This window comes from Vigna radiata, chromosome 7 (genome assembly GCF_000741045.1).
Source record: "Vigna radiata var. radiata cultivar VC1973A chromosome 7, Vradiata_ver6, whole genome shotgun sequence".
NCBI classification, from domain to species: Eukaryota; Viridiplantae; Streptophyta; class Magnoliopsida; order Fabales; family Fabaceae; genus Vigna; species Vigna radiata.
The window spans coordinates 12609406-12628479 of NC_028357.1; the positions used below are offsets into that span (position 1 = coordinate 12609406).

Consider the following 19074-nt stretch of genomic DNA (forward strand, 5'->3'; position numbering starts at 1 on the left):
CTTCTTGGAGAATTCTTGGAGCTTCTAAAACAAAGAATTCAATCTGAAACAGGAAAATGAAAATGTCAGATCACAAAAGTCACAAAACAATTCGCGTTCTATCTATTTATAGTTTTTTGTTATATCAGATTGCTTCTCAGTTGAATAGCCTACTAATACAGTCGACTGTATTAAAACAATTATAACAGACAATCAACACAAAGGCTCCTCAGTCAACAAAATCAATACACATTTATTACAATTGGCCAGTTCACACGGTCTGAACTAACTTTTGAAAAATATAGTCGTTGGAGCATGTAGACTTAACAAAATTTTAAACAGATCAGAAACACATTCGAATATGTGATCCACAATGTCGACTGACACATGAAAAATCACTTTGAAATTCTTTTCAACACAAAATTTCACATAACACTGGTTCACAAAATCTGTACAAAGATTTTAGCATAGTTGAATCCATTATGAGTGTATTCGACTGAACTAGAACTTTGTCACAACAAATATAAGTTCATAATGTACTTGTGATCATTTCTTCCAGAAATGTGCAGTAATCAAAAACATTTTATTTCTCATTTCAATACAAGTATACTCCACTCACATTTCAATACAAGCATGTTCCACAAATATAACACTCAATCAATCATAGGAACATACATTGTAAATTAGCAAAACATGTTTAATAGATATAACAAACATTTCAGAACAAGAACATGTAATACTGGAACATGGGTACTGTTATTAAGCACTGTGTTGTCATCATCAAAAACTAGTTTGATATAGAGTTTGTGTTGTCAACAATCTCAACAATCTCCCCCTTTTTTGATGATGCACAACCATGATTAATAACTCAACCATGTTTGTAGAGTTCCACAAATGACAAAGTAAAAACATATATCAGAAACAATTAACACAGCCAGTTACTCAGCATGTACAGCAAAAATATCAAACAGATAAAGTATGATGCAGCAATTCTCCCCATATAAACTTGCTCTCATACACTCATGAATATCTCTCCCCCCCTTTATGCATTAATAAAAAAGGAATGCTTCAGATATTTATGCAGTTTAAAAACAACAGAGATGCATCATAAAGATATGCAATTTATGAAATACAATGATGCTCTCAAAATCACAAGTTTAGAAGAAAAGACGATAGTGGATGATTTGACCAAGAAGAGTAAATGCAGTGACTTCTCATTGTCAAGATTTCACCAAGTTTATATTGAATAACAAATTGGAGGGAACCCCTAATTTTCACTTTCGCACCAAAATGAAATTTCAAATTTCAGATTAATCAAAACATTTTATCACTTAGTCGAGCATATTAATATACAAGTCGACTGTGACTTGTTAAAAATCATTTTCAACCAAATTCAATCATTCAAACAATTAAGCACATAACACAAACAATCATACAGTAACAATTAAACAATATATGCATGATGCAACAGATAGATACAGATTTACCAGTTGTAGACACTCAAGGTGTTTAATATGTTCCATAGTTAATTCTTCCTTGAGAACAATTTTGCATCAGCTGCATATCCTGCAAAATAATTAAGTTTTGGTTATTGGTACCCATTTGACTTTGGGTCCTTGATTGTTAGTTCTTGTTTCATGTTCCTTTGGTATCCATACACATAATCCTTGAGGAACAACAACATTTCTATGATAACAATTTCTAACAGTATGACCAATACAATTGCAATAAAAACATGCATTTCTAGCAGGTTTTCTTAACTCATTAATTTTCCTAGCATTGGTTCTGTTAGAGTAAGCTTTGTATCCAATTCCTTGTCTATTTTTAATTTTGCTAGATGAATTTAATACAACATCTAAATTGTCACTAGCTTGAGTAAACTTAGCTAGCTTACTAGTCGAGTAATTTATCTTTTCAATGTTTGTAGGACAATTTTCACAAGCTTTCTCAATAGTAACAATTTTAATCTCAATATTTCTAGCAGATAACAAAGCTTCATTCAATTCTTTTTCTAATTTTTCATTTTCTACAACAAGGTTATCAATTCTATATTCATAATCCCTTTTTTCAGAGTTCAGTCGATTAACCTTGTATTCCAGTCACATTGCTTCAGCATGTAATTCCCTGAATGTCTCAATCAATTGCTGATATTTCTCTTCTATAGGCAGCTTTTCGAATTCATCATCACTGTCACAATCACTCTTTGCAGTTCCATCCATGTGACATATGTTGGATTTCTCCTCTTGGTCAACATCTTCATTACTTGAGCTTTCAGAATTTGAGTTTTCCCAAGCAATGTAGGCTCCTTTTCTTCTGATATTTCTGCCTTGAGGAAATCTTTTCTTTCCTTTCTGCTTTGGCTGTAATTCAAGAAAGTCAGGCTTGGTGTGACCTTCTTTTCCACATTCATAGCACTAAGCAACATTTCTGCTGAAGCTCTTCTTTTTGCTTTGACCTGCATGGTTATACAGTGGACTATCATTTTGCATAAGTCGACTAAACTTTCTTACCATCAAGGTCATCAGTTCTTTGTCGTCCATCTCTGTTTCTGTGATGTTCTTGCTTGCAGCCTTCAGAGCTATGGACTTATTTTCTTCAATCTCCTTTTCATCCTTCAGTCTACCGAGTTCTGACTCATGTTCTCATAGCTTGCCAAACAAGGTAGCCATATTCATACTTGTAAGATCTTTGGATTCAGAGATTGTAGTGACATTTGGTTGCCAATTCCTGTTCAGGCTTTTCAGAATCTTGATGTTGATCTATTCTTTGTCAAAGACTTTGGCAAGAGCCATCAGGTGATTTAAAATGTGAGTGAATCGTTTCTGAACATCATAGATGCTTTCACCAGTTTTTGTTTTGAACAATTCATACTCTTGTATCAACAAATTTTTCCTGGCTCTCTTGACTTCATTTGTGCCTTCATGTGTTACCTCTAGAACATCCCACATTTCCTTTGTAGAGTTGCATTGGGATATCCTGAAAAATTCATTAATAGTTAGTGCAAAGGCAATAATATTTCTAGCTTTAACATCATACTGAGCTTTTCTATTTTCATCAGCAGTCCACTCAGTAAAAGGTTTCAAAACAGTTTCATTATCAACAATTTTTGTAGGCACATATGGACCATTCAAAGTGGCATCCAAAATTCCTTTATCTTGTGATTCAAGAAAGATCTACATGCGAATTTTCCAAAAAGGGTAATTTTCACCAGCAAACAGAGGTGGTCTGCTTGTTGAAGCACTTTCACCAAAAGTTTGAAAATTTGAAGTCATCCCTAGGTTTTACAGTCGAATAGAATAAAAACAGAGTCGACTGAATATTCAAATATCTTATGAAAACCAGCTTTGGTGCCAATTGTTAGGAAACAGGTAGGCTTCGTTTTATACCAAGAGGGAGGGTGAATTGGTGTTAGTTCAAATTCTAAATCTTTTCACAATCTTGGTATGAAAATTCAAAACTTTTGACCTTTCCTTGAAATGCAAGTAATGAAAATTCAATGTAGCGGAAAAATGCAGTTGACTGCTAAACAAATATAGTCGATTAGAAATAAAGAATGCAGGGATAGAGAAAATCAAACACTGGTTTTTATACTGGTTCGGCCAACAATGCCTACGTCCAGTGTCCTTCCAATCCAGGAAGCAAATGCACTATAATGGTTGCGGTTTTGAAACCAAGGAATTTATAGAAGCACCACGCAAAAATATAAATCTCTTCTCTAACCCAAAACCAAATATAGTTGCACACACAAAACCAGAATTGTAGCAAGAATCCCCTCTTCTGCAATCTGCACCCATGTTGAACAATCCTCAACGTGTCACCAACACTCTTCAAAGGATGCCAAGCCTATCACAGCAGACTTCATAGGTTGCCAAGCCTTCAGTCAAACGTAGCAGTCTTCACAGGATGCCAAGCCTTCAAGATCAAACAGAAGCACCTTCTTTGTGCAAATATTGATCAAACAGTATGAGCAATTGACTCCTCCCTTTGAATCTCTCTCAAGCAAGATCACCACCGTCTTCTTGGAGAATTCTTGGAGCTTCTAAAACAAAGAATTCAATCTGAAACAGGAAAATGAAAATGTTAGATCACAAAAGTCACAGAACAATTCGCGTTCTGTCTATTTATAGTTTTCTGTTATATCAGATTGCTTCTCAGTCAAATAGCCTACTAATACAGTCGACTGTATTAAAACAGTTATAACAGACAATCAACACAAAGGCTCCTTAGTCAAAAAACTCAATACACATTTATTACAGTTGACCAGGTCACACAGTCTTAACTAACTTTTGAAAAATATAGTCGTTGGAGTGTGTAGGCTTAATAGAATTTCAAACAAATCAGAAACACAGTCGAATATGTGATCCACAATGTCGACTGACACATGAAAAATCACTTTAAAATTCTTTTCAACACAAAATCTCACATAACACCGGTTCACAAAATATGTACAGAGATTTTAGCATAGCCGAATCCATTATGAGTGTATTCGACTAGACTAGAACTTTCTCACAACAAATATAAGTTCATAATGTGCTTGTGATCATTTCTTCCAGAAATGTGCAGTAATCAAAAACATTTTATTTCTCATTTCAATACAAGTATATTCCACGCACATTTCAATACAAGCATGTTCCACAAATATAACACTCAATCAATCATAGGAACATACATTGTAAATTAACAAAACATATTCAACAGATATAACAAACATTTCAGAACAAGAACATGTAATACTGGAACATGTGTACTGTTATTAAGCATTGTGTTGTCATCATCAAAAACTTGTTTGATATAGAGTTTGTGTTGTCAACAATCTCAACAAGTTGTTTAATCATCGATATTCATCGTTGAGAAATGTTATTGAAAGAACTTTTGGTGTGTTGAAAAAACGATTCCCTATCATTGCAAGTGGCACTGAACCACACTCTGGATTGGAGACAATGACAAACATTATATTAGCATGTTGCATCTTACACAACTTCCTTCGTGACGTGGATAACGATGACTCATTACTTGATGAAGTTGATAATGAGTTGAATGAAAGAGAAGAGCATAATGTTTCATCATCTCAAGTTAGGGAAGAGGATCATAGGATGGGTAGTAGTATTAGGGATTCCATAGCAGATCATATGTGGCGGGATTATCGGAACTCTTGGTTATTATATTTTATTGTGTTGTATGACTATTTGATCTTATGAGTATGACAAGAACATTATATTATGGATCATTAGTCTTAACTTCTTACTATTTTGTTTATAAAGTAGGTATAAAATGAATAGAGGTAAGGCAACCGCCATTGAGTCCTTTAGTCCTACCAGAGATTTCATCAAGTGGATAGAGGACATGGACGCACGTCTTTTACATTGTATGATTGAGGAATCACGAATCGGTAATAGGGTTGACAGAAGTTGGACATCCCAAGCATATAGTAACATAGTTGATCATCTTCATAGCTTTGGGTACGTCGTCATTACGAAAAATAATGTTAAAAATCGTCAGAAAGTCTTGAAAGATAAATGGCGTGAGGTACATGACCTTTTTTCTGGATTAAGTGGTTTTTCTTGGAACCCCATTACTATGAGATTTGATGCCGAGGACGAAGTTTGGATGGACCTCATTCAGGTATTTTAAAATAAATACTCAGATTTTGTGAATTCTTATAACACGTAATATGAACCTTTATATTTGTAATGTATATTGTGTAGTCGAGGCCAAGTGCCACAAAGTGGAGAGTGAATAGTATCATACACTACGATTTAATGGTGGAGTTATGGGCGGCTGATCGAGCTATTATGAGTGGTGTTCGGACCGCTCGTCAAGCACGTCGACCGCAGGTTGGTCCTCGTGTGAGTGTTGATTTGAATCAAAATATTGAGTACATTCCAGAACAGCCTGACTGAACGGGGTATAGAGAACTAACTCCACCATCACCTCCTTCATCTGTGGATGAATATAGTCTAGGGCATACTCAATTTGTGCCTTCCATCCCATCCGGTGGAACTTCATCCTCACGAGGTTCCAAAAGGAAGGCACCTATAGTCGATGTCATTGATTCTCAATTTGATAAATTGAAGACCAGCCTGGACGGTTTCACCAATGTTTTTAGCTCATCAAATGTTCATTTTGGTGTAATTTATGATGCAACCGTGCATCAACTCTCAGCAATGGAGGATAGAAATCAAATACTCCGTCGCACCTCGACGTACACATACACAGAGGCAGACATTTATGAAATATTAAGTGCTATGAACATTGCTGATGAAAACTTGCTCGAGCAATGTTATGACTTCTTATGTGGAAACCCCACATGTGTGAAGAGGATGATGAGACTTCCACCATGCAAGCGGTGGAATAAATTATGTGTTATCTGACTACTTGTATTACTTCTTTATTATGAGATGTACCTATAATGTAATTATGACTTCTTAATTTTGATCAATGAACTATTTGGAATTATGGTTATGGTTATTATGTAATTGTTTGTCTTTGGTTGTTCTTATTGGTCAACAAAATTAAATGCAAATCAGATGGATTCTCGAATCACAAATGAACTGCAAGAAATAATTAATCAAGGAAGAAGACTATTTATTTCTCTTGAACGACAAACACAGGCCATGGAGCGTCGAAATTCCCTGTTAAATGCTAGGATTTAACCATCTAATCCAACTACAGAAGAAATTGAAAACTTACTACAGACTATGAACATTGAAGATCGGAATTTATTCAGACAGTGCTTTGACTTTTTATCTCGCATTCATCCCATACAAGACGTCTAATAGGGATGCCAATACAATAACGTTTCAATACATTGCAACGATACCTCACTGAAGCAAGGTCATCATGAACTATTAATAATATATTTGTATGTTATTATGTTGGGACTTTTATTTAGGTCATGTAATATTATAACTCCGTTTAATTATATGTTTCTTTAAAATTAATGAATCTCACTTTCGTAACAAATAAATTGATACTACTTGGTAGGAAATTATATTACAAACAAATACTACATTTAACAATAAATTCATTTTAATACATTATAATTTTTTTAATAATTAAAAATTAATTTTAATAATTATTAATAAATTTGCTCTCTTTATAAACATTTTTACATTTAAATATAACATTTTATATTACTTTAATAACTAGGGACATTTTGGTAATCTTTAAATTCTACCAATTAAACTAATTTTTTAAATTTGTCACGTCAATCAAAATCCTACACTAATTCTCACAAACTTTACCCTCAAATGCATTCTCAATTACCCACAAATCCACTCAAAAAAACAATAAAAAAATTACCCTCAAATCTACTCAAATTCATTCAAATCATCTCTCCCAAATCATCTCCCCCAAATCTATCCAAAAGAACACAGCGTAAGTCTCAGCTCTAACACCAGTTAACACTTACTCACTAGAGACATCTTTCTTTGCTCACACCATTAAAGTGATCATTACGTAAGAGAAAACAACACTCGCACAGATAAGGATAGAAGGGTAAGCAAAAGTACCAAAGAACATTCATACAATTCAAATCATTAATATATCAATAATTGTTAAAATCAAACAATACAAAAATAAATATATCAACTCTAGACTACGACCATTCATATACATGTATTGATGTCAAACTCATGGGAGGTATGCCTCGTTTGTTGTGAAACAATCCGCTCACATCAAACTACCACACACTAATGTTAATTTGTCAAAAATTTATGGCCAATACATGACCATTTGACTAAGGACCTCATATTACTCTTCACGACATAATCATTCTGCTATAGTTGAGATTGAAAATTATTAAAAATATCATAATCATTCCTCAATCTTAGAATCCCTACTTTAATACATCACACTACATACCGGATATCAATTCAAATTTTATTTAAAACAATTAATGTAATATCTTCCTTAAATTAATATCTATAATTACTCTCTTTAACTTTCCAATCTCTATTAATATGCAATGATTAAAAATAGAGAAAGTAAAAAAAAAAAAACTTTAAAAATTATTGACATGTAGTTATCTTTCAAATAATATAAAGATGATATTAACTTCTTTCAAATAAATTAATAATTGAATTGAGATAAAAATAAATAAACTATTGCCTTAAAAAACCTTTTCAAATATTGAGATCTAAAACTAGTAGTAAGCATTTGGTGAGAGGATCACCATAGGATATACTTTTTTAAGTACCGGTTTTTACATGAACATTTAAGTGGATTTACTTTATGGATGTTATCCATTATGTTGCATACTTTTAAGAATTTAAATTGTCTTATACTTTTAAGAAACTTATTTCAAGTCTAACTCTATGTTAAATTATTTTTACACTTATGTGCTTAACTTAGTCTTATTTTAAGTTGGTATGACATTTTTATTACACTTCTTTACAGCATTTTTAAGATTATTAAATTATCACATCAATGATAATTATATATATATATATATATATATATATATAAAATAAATTTTAAATAATTATAATACTTATCTTAATAAATATATTTTAGTTTATGTTAACTTACATAATCAAATTGTATGAAAAGGATTTATATCTATCAATATAGTATAATTCATGTACCAAAATTAAAGATTAATCTATAGAAGAAATATGTGAACAAGATAAGATGATCATACTTGTGTTTTGAAAATTATAAAATACATCCTCTTAAAGAATTATAAGTGTTATTTTATACATTTCTATTTCTATTGTGGAAAATGCAATCCCAAAAGCAAAGCCAAGTTACAAAAGGTGAAAGAAGCCTCACGTAACCGTATGCTTCACAGTCATGCTAACGCAACAAATATAAAGACCTCTAATCGTGGAAACAAACTCAGTGCAAAGAAAAAATATGTTTAAATATATACTCTCATTTTAATCCAATTTAAGGATTATAATTTTGTTTTATTTTATTCCTCTTTAATAAACTTTTTTTTTTCACGTGCTATACTTCCTTTATGTACATATTTTAGAAATGACAGCAGATAGTGTAAATATTAAGTTGAGTCAGGGCTGCTGAAATAGTGCATTTTTATTTATAAATAGTTTGGGCAAATAATAAGTGATCACAATGATTATCCTTAAACAATTTAACCCTAAAGTTGGACAACAATAAATTAAGCCCATGTTCTATATTTTATTTACTATAAAAACTTGTAAACATGCATATAAATTAAAAAGCATTTCAGCCTTTTGCAAATAAAATAAAAGAAAAAGAATCAAGTGAGAAGCACCCACGTGCACGGACACGTGACTCAAAGTACGTTGGTGGTCTCACGCTCACCCAAAAAGCACCTTATTTCTGACACGTGCAAAAAATGTGCACGTGTATGTGATTAGACGAGATCATTACTCCAAATAAAATCCTTGTGGTTTGCATTAATTATATATTTTAAGGAAGATTTAAGATCGCGTGCACATGCAGGGCACGTTGCACTTATGTCTCGACTATCGATGTTTTCAACGACGCCGTGAAAGGCTTACACGCTAAAAGAAATAAAACTTACCAACACGATACGTGTAGACTAGAGTCCAAATTCACAATGTAAGTTAAAATAAAGTGTTGTGAAATGTCATAAAAGCCCCCACATTGAAAATTTTGAAATTGGTGGTGTGGACGAAGAGAAGGTCTAAGCTAGAGCTAGAAAAGAAAAGGAATTATTATTGTATATAAGAAATAATGAAAAAAAGGAAAGTTATTTATCTTTTTGGTTATTATTTATTGATATAGTAATGGTGGTGAGAAGAGAAGAAAGAAAAAAGAAAAAGTTGGTGGGGACCATTGACAGAATGGAGTGGCATAGATAGATAGATAGATTGATGAGAGAGAGAGAAAGAGAGATAAGTGAGTGGGGGCATGATCTTGTTCATTCACAGCTCACCTGTTTTGTTTTATAATTGAATTTGCGATGTAATAGCATAAGACATGTGATTGTTTTTGGAGACTTGTTGCCGCATTTAAGTTCTCTTCTTCAACTACACTCTCATTCTATATTTTTATCATCTTATGTTCAGACAAACTATTCATTGTCATGCCAGCATTATTCATCTTCAAAATCAACAATTTTTATCTTTCATATATTAATAATCATTTTTCCTCTTTCTACTTTCTCTTATAAATCGTTTTTAAGATATTTCCTATTCTATAATGTCCCTCAACTTAATGGTAAGGTAAGAAATAAGGTGAAAAAAAAATCAAATAAAACAACATACAAAAATTAAAAAAAAATGGAATTTTTTTTAAGTAACTACATACATAAAGGAGAGAATAAGTTAAGATGTAAATAAAAATAAAAAAAAATCTTTTATTTTGTTTGGTTGGAACGGGAAGTTTTATAAAGTGTCTGAAAATAATATGTATAATGTAATAAGAAAGGAGATGTGGTTAAATATATAATGCAAAAGAACCTGTTAAAAAGTAAGTTATAACTCTCAAATTAAATTAAATTTAAATAATTCAAAAGTAAGAATGATATTAAAAATATTTGTAATGTATTAAAACTTAAAAATTTTATATGTGGTTACTTTGTTCATATGAAATTAAATAATAAGACATACTTACTTATGATATTATAAAATGATAAAATTATAATTACAAAAATAAATATAAATCATTTTTATAATTTTATTATATATAGTTTTTATTTACTGTATAGGTAAATGATTTTATAAATATTCATTTTATTAGTTTAAAATATAATAAGTACAAAAAATCAACTAAAAAATAATTAAATTTTAAGAAAATACCATTTAAAGATTAAAATTAATAAATAATCATTTTAATTTAAAAAATATTTATTAAAGGATAAAATTAATAAAAAAAAAAGTAAACATATACGTGGTCAATTCATTAATGGCATAAATTAGGAACGGTCTTATTTTGTTAGTTTGACTAAAAAGTAAATTATTCAAATAAAGACTAAAATAACATTAAAAGAAATTATAATAACTGATAAATTTTTCAGGATATCATTAAGCAGATACCACTAATATAAAGTCATTAATATTAATATTGTCGTTAATCACAATTCATAAAATTATATTTATAAAGAATTAAAAAATATTTAATATTTTCAAAAATTAATAATATTTAAATATTAATCAATTTAAATTTTTAAACTTCATATCCATAAATATAATATGCTTGATTTTAGTATTCTTTTATAATTTCCTCTTAAATTTAAAATGTTTTTTTTTTTCATTTTAGTCCTCCTGTATTACAAATTAATAATAAAAACATATGTCATTTTCATCAAATGTTTATTTAAATTTGAATTAGTCATGGATACACGAAAAACTTGTTAGTTCAAATAAACTCAAAAATGATTTAAAACACTCATAGAAAACAAAATATAAGATTTAAAATATAATTTCATCACAATATGATTTTTCATAAAATTTAATTTTGTATTCATTAGAATAAATGTTTTTGGTTGAATTCAAAATATTGCAAAATTAGTATGTTCAACATATCTATCTATCTCCATCCATCCATCTCTCTTTATCTATCTTTCTATTTATTTATTTATTTTTAATATATATATATATATATATATATATATATATATATATATTAAAAATAATAGTAAAATAATTATAAGAATTGGTAACATTAATTTAAGTTAATGACCATAGTTTGAGAATATGAAATTATTGTAATGCATGCTTAATGTGAATCATATTGAGTGTTCATTCTCTAGTACTTAAAAAAAGATAAATAACTTTAAAAAACAATAAAATAATATAAGAAAATATACAAGACAGTCATAGCATTATTCTTGCATGTCTAAATCTAGAAATTAGTTATGATATTTTTGGCATTTACATTTATAGTAATTAAAAGTGTATAATGCCTTTATCAATCAATACAAAAGGTAATATTTCAGTACTACTAATCAAATAAGAAAGAGGTGTTATTATAACGGTTTTCATTTGATTTTCACACTTAATTTGTTAAAGTCACTTTAAGATTTTTTTTATCATTTTTATACTACTTTAATTTTTTGTCATTTCTTTTGTTAGTTATGGATTTTGCCTCTTCTTTTTATTATGAGTGTACACACTAATTGGGTTTGAAAATTTGAACCTCCATACCCGAAAAAGGTGTGTGAATCTAAGGTGGTAGGATGTACCATAACGAAAGACAAGAGTTTTCCATTTATGAAAAAAAGAAATAGAAAAGATTGGCGACAAACCACAATCTAATCATGTTGTTGTATGAAAGGAAAGAAGTTTGAGGATGATTAAGATTACAAACTGTTGTGATTATGTGCAAAACCACCCGTGATAATCATCACATAGAAAACAGAAAAGGAGGTAAAAAGAAGTTTTTGAAAATGATTATTTTAATTCAAGTTAGGTCCATCAAAGCCTACAAGATTAGATATTAGATTGCTAGTAATTACTATTTCAAACTATAATTAAAAGTTGAATGATTAGGGATCTCAATACAGTGCTTGCAAGAAAGCTTTGCTGTTATTATTATGTTTAAATTTGAGAAAAAAAAAAAAAAAAGAGAAATATATTTCAAGAAAGAAAAAATGGGCAGTTACAAAATTTTCAATAACCCTACTACCTAAAATTTTTCTCCTATTACTTGTATGAATGAAATTGAAGAGTATGTTACCTACGATAGACCTTGGGACAACAAATTAAATTAAATGAGCAGTTTTAACGTGAGAGTCTTGAATCCATAGGTAGTTAATAAATAATAGTCTGTGACATTATTAAACAGTAAGATAAGCATAAGAAATAAAAGTAATAAATATTTGTATAATAATAAATAATTGTATAAGAGGACAATAGTATAGATAGATGTCCCATCAAAGGATAAAACAGAGCGTAAAAAGGATTGAGAGAGCCAGCCGAAAACGCAAGCGGAAATTGAATGAAGTGTTGCACAATCTGCTTTTTTGACTTAGCCATGATTCAGCCGTGTTTGGTAGTAATAATCATAATCATCACCACACTTAACAACATTATCACAAAATGTTAAAGTTAAAATATTCTTTCTCTTCTTTCTTTTTCCCTTTTAGTATGTAAACACCCACTCATAACTAACAATAAAAATATTAATTAATAAATATAATAATCAAAGTTGACTAGTCAAAAGTCACACCTTAGGTTAAAAATCTAGCTAGCCAGCCGATGTTACTTTTGTATCATTAACCAACAAAACAAAACTCTTCCACCAATCTTAATTGCCCCGCTGCCGCATCAGATTCTCCTCTCCCCACGAGAAATTGACCAGCCGAGAATTTGGAATAAGAATCCAACTGCACATAGACGTATGGGTAACGAAAATTGAACACTCCTTTTTATTTGTCCTTTTTTCAAAATGAATTTTAAGCATCTGTGCAATGCTTCTTTATATTATAAGTTAATAAAGTATAATACGAGATTTTATAATATAATTTTCATTCAATTTTTGTGTGACCTGGTCCATTATTATTAATTTTTATACGATAAACTAAAATTTGACTGCATATTATTTAAAGATTATTTGAGATTGTTGTATAAAATTGAATCTATGTTTTGGAGAACACATGTTTTATTGTGGAAGAATTTTTTTTAGATAAGATTAGTATAATTATTTTTTATAAGTATTTAATAAATCATATATTTGACATTTGAATTTAAGATTATTTATTAAGTTAAAAAATATTTGAGATTTGAATCTAAGACTTTCATAAAAGAATTTTATCATTGATTAAAAATAATTTAACAAAAGATTATGAAGATTTTCTAAATGAATTTGTAAAATAATTGGATTGTGAGTCAGACTGGCAGAAAAAAAAAACAAATCATCTCATCTTCTCCATCCCACTGGTCAACACGTGTTGATACCGGCGGTTACCAGTAGCCAGTTACCGGAAAACCTTTTGGTAGGCTCCACCAACCTTCTCATCAAAATTTGCTTAACCCAAACACCCACACGAACAAAATTGAAAGAAATGGGAAAAGATGTAGAAAAAGACACATAGAAGGATGTTAAATTAATCAATTAAATAGTTAATTAATGACCATCAAAAGAAATGAATTAAGGAATTATTTAATTATAAATTAAGATATGATTTAAGGGAGATAAGGCTATGCGAGGGGTCCTCTCTGAGATTTTGCTCCAAAACCTTCTCTTCACCTGATTTGCAGATACTAACCCAAGAAAGGACCAACCTAAAAACCAAAGAACTTCTAAGAGCTGGGTAGAGAGAGAAAGAAAGACACTTCCGCTCTCTTTCTCTCTCCGGGTCTTTCTTTCTTTTCCTTTCTGTGTGTGTGGGTGGGTGTGTGAGGTACATGCAAAAACAGTGAGTTTGAGATAGAGAAAGGAGGAGTTGAAGACTGTTTTTCAATCTTGCAAAATCTACTCATCAAGTAATTTTGTTGTTTTTTCGATTTTGCTTCTTATCCAACTTGTAAGTTCCTTCCATCATTTTTTTTTTCTCTCTCCATCCATCTTTTTCTTCACTCTCTCTTTCTAAATGGCTTTCTAGTTTTCTCATGAACAAGATGGGTTGTCTGCTATGTTGTTGGGTATTGATGAAGATGGTAGATTTATGGAGATCTAACTAAATTTTGCTTTTTATTGAATTCTGGAGGATGTTGGTTGATGGGTTTTGTTCAAAATTGATTTTTTTTCTCCACATATAGTTGGAATGTTGGATTCATTACATGTGTCCCGACGGGTTCACTGGTTTGTTTAATTAAAGTCTGCAGTTATTTATGATGTTTTGATTATTGGGATCTCTATGTGAATTTGGTTCTGGAAGGGCAGTTTCCCCTTTTCTCTTTTCTCTGTTTAGGGGTTCATAGAAAAAAAAAAAAAGTGACTTTGAATGGATTCCGATCTGTAATATTGCTGTGTTGGCGTTTCTGGGCATTTAAATTAACAAATAGAATTGTAGAGAGAGAAGTGCATGGAACTTGTAATTGAAATTGATTGATTCCTTCTTGCACAGGCTCTTGATATCGAAGATAGTTCCTTCTGGGGCGCGGGTTGAATTTGGCTTCGGAGAAAGAGAAGAAGACATCTAATAATTGAAGGTTGAGTTCTCTTGTTGGTGCTGCCGCTGCTTTTGCCTCTTGCCTCTAGGGGTGGAGACTATGTTGGAAGGCCGTTCCTGCGTGATTCCGGGGTTGTTTTCCAGTTCTTGTCAGGCAGATAACAAGTGGCCTTTCATGCCATACCTGCCAGACTTGGACATGAAGAATGGCAAACGCCCTAGTGATGCCACTTGTGAAGAAGAATCTCAGCCCAGGAAGATGAACAGGAGAGCGGAATCTGTCGATCAAGGGGAGAGAGTTGGAGTTGTCTTTGAAGAAGAAGAAGAAGAACAACAACCGTATGATGCTGATGATTCTGTCCAAGTTAACCAGAAGGAAGAAGAGCAGATGGAGCAGGAAGAGCATGAAGGTGGGGATTCGTCAGATTCGGGTTCTCTTTTGCCGAGAATGAACAGGGACAGCTCAATCGCATGTCTGAGCCGATGTTCGAGGTCCGATTACGGTTCTCTGGCCTCACTGAATAAGAGCTTTCGAAACACAATCAGAAGCGGGGAGCTGTACAGATGGAGGAGGCTGAAAGGCATAGTGGAACACTGGATTTATTTTTCCTGTGCCCTGCTGGAATGGGAGGCCTACGATCCAATTCGTGAAAGGTGGATGCATTTGCCAAGAATGGCTTCGAACGAATGTTTCATGTGTTCGGACAAGGAATCTCTGGCAGTAGGTACCGAGCTTATTGTGTTTGGGAGGGAGCTGAGGTCTCACGTGATATACAGATACAGTCTTTTGACGAACTCATGGTCATCTGGGATGAGGATGAATGGTCCAAGGTGTTTGTTTGGATCTGCGAGCCTCGGGGAGATAGCTATTTTGGCGGGTGGGTGTGATTCGGAGGGTCGTATTCTTGACTCGGCCGAACTGTACAACTCTGAGAATCAAAGCTGGGAAGTTCTCCCTAGCATGAACAAGCCAAGGAAGATGTGTTCTGGGGTATTTATGGATAGAAAGTTTTACGTTATTGGGGGAATTGGTGGAAAAGATTCTAAGCTTCTTACATGTGGTGAGGAATACAACTTACAAACTAGAACATGGACAGAAATTCCTAACATGTCCCCTGGACGCAGTGCTACCTCTGACATGCCTGCAACAGCGGAGGCACCACCTCTGGTTGCGGTTGTAAATAATGAACTTTACGCTGCAGATTATGCTGACATGGAGGTGAAAAAATACGATAAAGATACAAGAGTTTGGCGTAGCATTGGGAGACTGCCTGAACGAGTGGTGTCGATGAATGGTTGGGGTCTTGCATTCAGGGCATGTGGTGATAAGCTAATAGTGATTGGTGGTCCAAGGACTCACGGTGAAGGTTTTATCGAACTAAATTCGTGTGTTCCTGGTGAAGGACCTCTACAGTGGAATCTACTTGCCAGAAAACACTCCGGCAACTTTGTCTATAATTGTGCTGTCATGGGATGCTGAACAATTCACTTCTCAACCCACATTTTCATACTTGCTCAACATTCATTCATCCATCCATTTGACACAAAGATTCTTGCTAATTGGTACTTTTCCCCCTCTTCTTTTTCGATCTTAATTTTCTTTCCTCGCTGGGGGATGACGGGCCTGAAAAGTTTTCCAACAAGGAGGCTATTCACTTGTTTATTTTTATCTTCAAAATTTCACTTTCCTTTTTCTTCCTTTTACATGAAAATTTTCAAAGCTTGCTATCATGTATCACACGAATAGGTTAAATAATTGAAGTAAGTCTCAACACAAATGTAGGTTACCGGTGTTGTTTATTTTATGTTTTTTCTTTTACCTTTTGTAAGAACACACAGCTAGATATTTGATTTTCATTATCATAATTTTCTTAGCAGATGGAATAATTCCTCATACTTGTTTATTAACCATTTCATTCATTACTTGTTGCAAATCTAAATTGGGACCATAACATACTTGTTTTTCTTCTTCTGCATTGTCAATGATTGAATGGTTGATTATGACACAAGTCTGCTACTCTGCATGATGAAAAAACAAGTTCCCTATCTAACAATAAATGATCGGTGCTTTATTTATTTTCTTTTTTTGTCTTTTTTCAAATCATAATTAAAGTTATGGTAAAGAGTTGAAGCTTGTAACTATGGATAAAGGTCCTTTTCCATGTGGAGGCACCTTGTATTGTCACAAAGCTTAATTTGATGCTTGTGTGAGGAATGAGGTTTAATATCTCGCGTTCATTCCATAATTTCTATTATTGTTGGAGGCAAAGTTGCTTTGCTTCTTAGTTTTCTAATCCTAGTTTCAAATCTAATGCGTGTAGATGTGGTTAGAATACAAGTATTTATTAAAACTACTTTCTCTTAATTCTATCAATTATAGTTAGTTATTAGATTTTATTATTTCTTTCGGTGGCTGATTCACCATTATTAGATATCTAATCCATTCAATTATCACTTTTCTTTTCTTTTTTTTTTCTTTTGCATCAGAATCTGCACAAGAATAATCTCTAACCATTAATAAGGCAATTATTTCGGTAAACGCTTTTGGCTGTATATATTTTTCTGATCATTTTGTGTTGAACGTTTTGTCAACTGTTTTCTTTTATCTATATAATATCGCAATTAATAAAGATGGTCTATTTTTGCCTCTACTTTTTTCTTATTATTTTATATTTATTTCTTAATGTTTTGTTACCGGTTTTTTTTATCTATAGTTTATAACAACCAATAAACAAGATTCACTATTGTAATTGTTTCTTTATATATTCTTTTACTAATTAGTAACTGGCTTTAAGTTTTTTTTATTAATAACATAAAGATACTCATTTATGTAATAAATTTCAAATTTTATGTTGTTTTCAATATTTATGGTGACTTCTTTTTATTATGATAATTATTATATTGCCCGAAATTTTTAACTGTATTAATATTTTTTTATCATCATAAAGGAAAGCGTGAATCCATCAAATCAAAAGTGACCGATTAATCCATTAAGAGAAAAAAATATTGCATTTAGTAATTATTTTAAACAAAAAAATATTATATTTAATATTTATATTGAATTGATTGAAGTATGGTGGATAAATTTTGAATACAAGGTTGTCTATTTTAGATGAAACCTAGGCATGGGTTTGGGCTTTTGGGTTGATAACCTAAACAAAAGTTGAAAAAGAAAACCCTATAAATGTTGATGTAACATGCCTAAGAGATAATGCATCTAGGTTGTGGACTACCCATAGTAGAAGCTTTTATTGACTAAACTCTAGCTCTGGGATAACAATCATGTAAGCAAAACGTGAAGATAAATATATATATATATATATATATATATATATATATATATATATAGTGACTCAAATAGTTTCAGAGACTCTTCTGGGAAATAGCTTTCTGTGAAGTTTCCATAAAAATCATATTTTTTGTAAGTTTATAACAATATGCTTCTGCTCATGAAGTAACATTACAAGATTTAGGTTAATTTTATTGTACGAGATGCATGCCTTTACTTTTAATTGTTAAAGCTTTGATATCCCTTTTGGTTTTTTCTAAATTTATTATATTTGGATTACTAGCAATATATGGTTGTTGATTACTAGATTCCGAATCAACATTATTAATATGTTTAAGTTAAGTTGTCACTCTTAATTCAATTTATTAATTGACGTGGTAGATGTAGGGGAGGATACGAAGAATATGTTAGATTAAAAAATTAAAAAATTAAAAACCAAGTTTCTAAAAATTGAATTTAGGAATCTAAGAAATTAGAGTTATTGAAAATCCGAAATTAGGGTTCTTGAAAACCTCTGGCACGTCACTCTTATTTATTTAACACTTTTAATATTTATATAAAGATTGAAAATATTTATTAAAATTTCATCACTTACAAACTTTCTTTCACAAACTAATTTTATAAAATTGAATTAAGACTAGTTACATTATAGTTGTTGATAGTCATAGAAGCATCAGCCCACCAATACCTACTCCACCTATCAATATCTATGCCATCACCTTTTCATAAACACATCTTCAATTTTTTTTTTTTAATACGGCATGCAACTTTTAAAACAAGTTTATTTTGAAAATAAGAA

General features: G+C 31.4%; 1 protein-coding gene across 1 annotated transcript; it reads left to right on the plus strand.

Moving 5' to 3' along the window:
* Nucleotides 1-14077: 14077 nt before the first annotated feature.
* LOC106768907 (F-box/kelch-repeat protein At1g26930) lies at nt 14078-16894 on the plus strand. The gene is made up of 2 exons (XM_014654290.2): nt 14078-14398; nt 14942-16894. The coding sequence occupies exon 2, from the start codon at nt 15087-15089 to the stop codon at nt 16464-16466; it is 1380 nt and encodes a 459-aa protein (XP_014509776.1). The 5' UTR covers nt 14078-14398; nt 14942-15086; the 3' UTR covers nt 16467-16894.
* The last annotated feature ends 2180 nt before the right edge of the window (nt 16895-19074 follow it).

What these genes read in the sequence shown, in the direction of transcription:
- LOC106768907 (XM_014654290.2), top strand. Translation starts at nt 15,087, where the DNA reads ATGTTGGAAGGCCGTTCCTGCGTGATTCCGGGGTTGTTTTCCAGTTCT.